This window comes from Lytechinus pictus, chromosome 5 (genome assembly GCF_037042905.1).
Source record: "Lytechinus pictus isolate F3 Inbred chromosome 5, Lp3.0, whole genome shotgun sequence".
Taxonomy (NCBI): Eukaryota; Metazoa; Echinodermata; class Echinoidea; order Temnopleuroida; family Toxopneustidae; genus Lytechinus; species Lytechinus pictus.
Genome location: NC_087249.1, coordinates 20,611,501 through 20,617,735, shown reverse-complemented (window position 1 = coordinate 20,617,735; position 6,235 = coordinate 20,611,501). Strand labels below are relative to the sequence as shown.

The following is a 6,235-nucleotide window of genomic DNA, read 5'->3' as shown; positions in this document are numbered from 1 at the left end:
ACAATGCATTTTATGCATTCTATGCATATGACGGCATTTTATGCATTGTTCAATGGTTAATGTTGAAAAGCTTTATCAGTTGCCTGAAGATCGCACCTCACGTACGTTGCGTGAAATTCTCTGAGTAGCAATTAATTTTGATGAACCTCCAGTCAACAGTGTGAACTTGTTTTTTTATAATTCAAAGCTCTTCCTGTGAAGTACATCCAGCACTCTACGCTCTAAAAAACGAAGAGCTACGAAGAGCTAATTTGACTGAACTTCGGAGTGCTGATTTTTCTCGTTCAAATTTGAACTAGACAAATCAGCACTCCGAAGTGCAGTCACTATACACGCTGTTTACGCTTTAAGAGCTAAATTAGCTCTTCGTTTTTTAGAGTGTATACAAGGATAGAATTCTCGAAGTAAATATATATATATATATATATTCTCACATTTATATATACATGTATATTTATAAGGTGTGTATGTGTATCTATGTGTAATGAAATATGTTCTCCCTCAAGGAGAGAATAATGATTAACTATTAAATCGAAGAAAAGTCAAAGAATGCTCGACCTTCCTTCGTTTTCATTACATAATTTGGGCATATAGGGGGAATAATACGCATGGAAAGAGTTATCTCAAGGAAAGATCATTTAAAAGGTTTTTTTTTAGATTCCTCTTATGATTTTGACAGATTTGCCATGGTTCTTCGTTGACCTGCAAGCTTGAGAATATTCCATTGAACAATTCAGGGGTTTAAATTGGTAACTTAAGACCGAACAATTATAGTACACGATTTATTGTATACCGAGACAATAAGTCAAAGAATACTAGGCCTATAATAACCAAACCCTTCTACATTATCATTTGAATTCTGGATAACCAAAGACTTTATTCTCCATCCACATATATATGCACAAGAGCACTTCCTTCATAGGGAACATAACACTACCATGAATACAAACATGACAAAATGTTACAGATACAAAAGTTGGGACATTATCTAGACAATAATTTCATTAACACAATCATAAATGATACAATTCCTTTGACGATCACAATGAATGTGAGTCCATTTCGGGCTCATCGGTAATCGAAATGGTTTTATTTAAAATCAAGATTTCCGTCCACAATGGCTTCAAAACCAGGTTGGCCTTCTTTAAGATACAAGCGAAAGTACTTATCGACCTAGCCGCCTGTCTTAAACTGGTCATGTGTCTGTTTCATAATTCCCGATCTAGTGCTGCCTCATTCATCTTTAAATTTCTCAAGAACTTAGTGAATGGCCAAGGAATCAGTTTTTCCAGTTGAAGTAACTTCCTGTGTGTAACTATAAATAAACGGGTATTGTCTGATTGAATCGCCAAAGGCACTAAGGTAAAGATTGGTACTTGATGGTAATGACATGGAGAACGCATTATCATGCAATGTACATTCTTTGCGCGGACAGTGTGTGGTTTCAATGGAGAAGCACTCTCGGGGTATGAGTTTACCATGCCTTTTTGGAGGTATTGATGTGTTTTTTCCGAGATATTCTGAGATAAAATCAGCTGGGAAATGAGATTTGGGAGACTGTTCGATCGAATTTCGGCGCTTGCACATGCATTGGCGGTTCGGCAAAACCTCCACAAACACTCGGCGGAATTTCCGATTAAGAATTCCATAAATTAAAGGGTTGACGGCAGAATTGATGAACGACAGGAGAGATGTGATTCCTAATGCGACAAAGATTCGATCAGATACGTTATATGACGATATCAGATACACGACACAAAATGGAATCACACATAAGAAAAATACACCAAGGACAGTACACAGAATAATGATCGCCTTTTTATCTCTCCGCATCCGTGTTTTTGGCTTGCCCATGAAAACTGGACGTGGTGACTCAAAGGAAGTCCTCTCCAGCGACACCACCTTTCGTGACTGTCGCTTTGCGATGCGAAAAATGTTGCAGTAGCTGTAGAGCAATATGCCCATTGGTGTAAATAGGGTCAGGACCAAGTAGGTGTATGCATAGGACCTGGTCCCGGTCCAGTCCGCAACGCAGAGGCAGATCCAGGGAACGAATCGGTACTTGGACCATCCGATCAGGGGCAGGGTTGCCATCGAGACTGAGATCGACCAGATGATAGCTATAATGATTCCTGTTCGTACCGAGGTGACAATGGTCGAATACTTGAGCGGCTTCATAATAGCAATGTATCTGTAAAAGAAGAGAAAGAAAATATTACTTGATTAACAATATTCATATACTTGGTATCACATGAAAATCAATAAAATTTGATGCGAAAATATAGAAGCAAGGTTTGTTTGAAGATCCTTGGTTAAAGTCACGCTGGAGCCTCTTGTCTCTCGTAAACCACAATTTTAATTTGTCTTGACAGTATTCGATTCATCGGTTGTACAAAGGATTTTTGTAGTCTTCTGAACTTCTGCTGATTAAGAGAATCTTGACAACATGATTTATAATCCTGTGACCACAAATATACAAAGTTATGACATTTTAAAGCTTTGAATTATATTTGTGAAACAGATATTAACATTTCTTCATGAATATGTAATTAGCAAGCTGATGATTCCCACTTATTCGTTTTTTTATCATACGGAATTATATTTATTCAAAGTTTGTCCACAAAGTAAAGTAATCAGTTTTCATAAAATATTGGTAAACTTTAAATTCAAGAACTTTATCATCTGTAATCAGGTTTTGATGAAATTTTAAGCGTTTTGCTCGCTGAATTTTATTCTATTTATTTATATATATGATTATTTTCAGTGCCCCGTAGTACCCGTTTAATGATTTAAGGATTTTTTCTTGTTAATCATACACGTGTAGATATTCATGAGACCGCCTCCCCCCAAAAGTGGATCATTCCCTCTTACCTGTCCAATGAGATAGCAGCCAGTGTCATGGTACTAGCACTTCCAAACAGAGTATTAAGAAACCCAACCACAGCACCAATTTCAGGTCCGTGGTTCCACACGCCGAGCAGGACAGATGACTCGATCACAAAGGGAAGAATGATGCACCCACGAAGAAGATCGGCAATGGTAAGGGATGCCATGCACATACCAGTCCCGCTGTTGATACTACGCGTTCGATAGATCACGTAGCACACCTGAGAGGGGAATAAAGAGACACTGTAATCAGAGATGAAATACTGAAACATTGAATTTCCAAAGAGTAACCTATCAAGTCATGTGGGGGGGGGGGGAATACTATCAGAGATGCACTCCCAATATAGTATAAAAAAAAAGAGAAACTTCTTAACTAAGGAGTCATAATATAATTGCTAGTAAAAGTCGGATGTAAGGGATGATGGCATTATCAGAGAAGAATTTCCGACAAAGTAGAAAACTACTTACACAATTTAGTAAGCTGTATTCGTGTAAGCTTTGCGTTACCGTAGAAGGGATAAAGGAAATAAGAACAGGCTTGTGTAGAGGGGACGGAGAAAAATAAATCAGAGATGCACTCCCCCAAACAACTTGTTAAACCAATGAGCCATCTATACTTTCATTAAGTCTTGTGTAGGGGTTGATGTTAGTTGAAGTTATATCAGAGATGTATTCCCAATATATAAATGTATTTCGTTAAAAAAACTACTAAGGGATTCATTTATACTTGCTTTATGTCTCGTGTAGAGGGGGATGGTGGGGAAAGTTAAATCATACACTGCAGATATCATTACAAAAGTACTTAAAATTATTTTGTATTATAAAGCAAATCACGACGTTTGATTCCCGCAGAATACATTATTCAGGTGTCTACCGAAGATTAGGTATGGCTTCTTCTTTTTGAGTGGTTTATGGAGTCTTTAATCTTTAACGATTCTTATCTGGGGGGGGGGGGGGTGCTCTATTTCAAAGGGGTCGTCGTCCCAAAATGAGCTGAGGGATGAAACTTGAATGACTGGGCGAGACATGTTGCTATTTTGATGAGGGAAACTTTATAGTAAACATTACACTGGGGCGGATCAGCTTTCGCCAAGGGTGGGGGGGGGGGGGGGGGGGTATTTTATTCAAATTTTCCCCGATCGGCCGCTAAAAGCTAATTTTTGTCGGTTTTAAAGGGGTTTTCCAAACTTAAGACTGAATTCCATCTTATCTTAATTCATCCAAACAAGATAAGATAACTTATAAGGTTTCAATAAATAATGCGAGCACTAAGCGCGAGTTCATTTGAAAAAATACATATTTCACACATTTTTATGAATTTTTAAATTTTGACATGAAATTCAAATCATTCTGCGTAGTTTTTACAATCATGAAAAAATGCAAACCTGTCTAAATAACAAATTTGAGCGCCAAGCCCGAGTTGAAATTGTCAATATATACCGACATGAAAGGGGACCCTTTAACATGTTTAAAGACTATTTGCAGTGACTCATTAAGAGTGCACATATCTAACTAGTCAAAGAATGCGACCGCATATTGACTTGAAGGGGTAATTTTTAAGCACCAATTCCTCCTTTTATTTTTATTTTTTTCTCTGTTCCCTTTTTTTCTCGCACCACCAATGGGGTGGGGGGGGGGTCCAATTCGACCCTCCTTATAAAATTGAGTATTTGATATTGCAGTAAAATAGATAAGTAACATTTCCTTCGAAAAAATGATTTCATTTTTTTAAGTCTGCGAGTAGGCCTAGGTTTAGCCGTCATAATGACCGAGCGAGAAAAGTTGCTGTATCAACTCGGGTATATTATGTCGTGTTCTTTCAAAGGCTTTGTGTGTGTAACACCCCTATTCTTCCAGTTGTACCAAAGTTCTAGAGTGGAAATACCGCGAAAAGAGATTTTGTTATATTAATGGCAGTTTCAAACTTCCATTAATTATTTTTTTGAAATCGATATGTGAAACAACAACATTTTAATACATCTTTTTCTGATATATTAATCTCAGCTTTGATACCTGTTTCTAAATTTCAAGAGAGATGGAGGGATGGTGGTGGGTGGGGGGGAGGTGGTGTGCTGTACCCATTTAAGTTTGAACTTTGTCTTGCTGGCAATTGACAGTTATTAATTGACAGCTAAATCCTGTTAGTTCGAAGGATAAAAAATTGTTTTTTTTTAACTGTGTCCTCCGATCTGTTAGGAAGTGTAGTGAAGTAAGATATACAATAATATTCAATTCAATCTTGAACTGCAACCATATTGTATATTTTAGAAGGTTGGATTGTGTACAGATAAAAATGGTTGACAACAAGGGAATAACTGACAAAGTAGACAAATTCGTCGGTGTGGATAATTATATGAGTTGATTATGTGAACTTATTTCCTCAAGCGTTGAAATGATAGACTCATATTACATGTAGAAGCTGCGCATATGTAGGCCTAAACATTAAATTAATCGTGAATATTTATCACAAGTCCTTCTGGAAGCACGTTATACAGACGTAAGATGTTAGGCCGACGTGATAGGCCTACGCGAACTGAATAATATTGATATGCATTATTATTGTTATTCGTAAGTATTGAATGAAACAAATTTATTGAATTGAATATGATGAAGTTTGATAAAAATGCATTACACGAAAGGTGATCGTAATTCATCTTAATTAATCTACATAAAACAAATCATTAGAATACAATTAGTTGGAATAATGACAGAAAAGAAAGAAGACTTACCGCAACATTACCAAAGATAGTTGATACCAAGATTATGGAGAGGAATATTGCTTGGAAAATAAGATATGCCTTTGGAGGCCTCAGAGCGAATCTTTCAGAATCGGTAACGTTTTCGTAAGTGCCACTTTCGTTTCCTTGGGCTTCCATTCTGGGATTACCGGTGGGCAAAAAAAAAAGAAGAAGCAAAATCCTATCACACGTTTAATCGCTCGTTAAACAGAAACAAAAATTCATCCTAAACGGTTATCCAAACGCCCATAAGCAACGGAAAATTACTTAATCAAGGCACTCAACTTTGTGGAAACTGTAAAATAGCGCCAACGAACTGTGAACATCTCTGCTCTCGAACATCCGCATGATTTTGTAAAAATGAAGAAGTACATTTCGAAGGATGAGATCTTATGATATAAGTGCGTTTTATTTGTGCCCGTATGAGGTTGTGTGCGTGTGCGTTTGTGTGATAATTGAGTGGGTGTGTAGCGTACCCTAACCTAGATCCATGCACCTCGCCACTAATTATTTATGAGAATGCTCTAAATAGTTTCTTGTATGGCTGCAAAATAATAATATGGAATTTTTCTTCTCTGTTAATGACTAAAATAGAGCAATCATGGAATTTC

The 6,235-nt window shown here is 37.1% G+C and overlaps 1 protein-coding gene across 1 annotated transcript; it reads right to left on the bottom strand.

The window, feature by feature from the left end:
* Positions 1–854: 854 nt before the first annotated feature.
* LOC129261677 (5-hydroxytryptamine receptor 1-like) lies at positions 855–5,982 on the bottom strand. Its single transcript, XM_054899726.2, has 3 exons — positions 5,616–5,982; positions 2,872–3,107; positions 855–2,191 (listed from the first exon to the last, which is right to left on the bottom strand). Exons 1-3 carry the CDS (start codon positions 5,760–5,762, stop codon positions 1,261–1,263), a joined length of 1,314 nt encoding a protein of 437 aa, XP_054755701.2. The 5' UTR covers positions 5,763–5,982; the 3' UTR covers positions 855–1,260.
* Positions 5,983–6,235: the final 253 nt, after the last annotated feature.

What these genes read in the sequence shown, in the direction of transcription:
- LOC129261677 (XM_054899726.2), bottom strand. Translation starts at nt 5,762, where the DNA reads ATGGAAGCCCAAGGAAACGAAAGTGGCACTTACGAAAACGTTACCGAT. An exon ending in CTATCTTTGGTAATGTTGCG is followed by an intron (nt 3,108 to 5,615) that starts GTAAGTCTTCTT and finishes TTCCCCTCTCAG; the next exon opens with GTGTGCTACGTGATCTATCG. An exon ending in GCTGCTATCTCATTGGACAG is followed by an intron (nt 2,192 to 2,871) that starts GTAAGAGGGAAT and finishes CTTCTTTTACAG; the next exon opens with ATACATTGCTATTATGAAGC.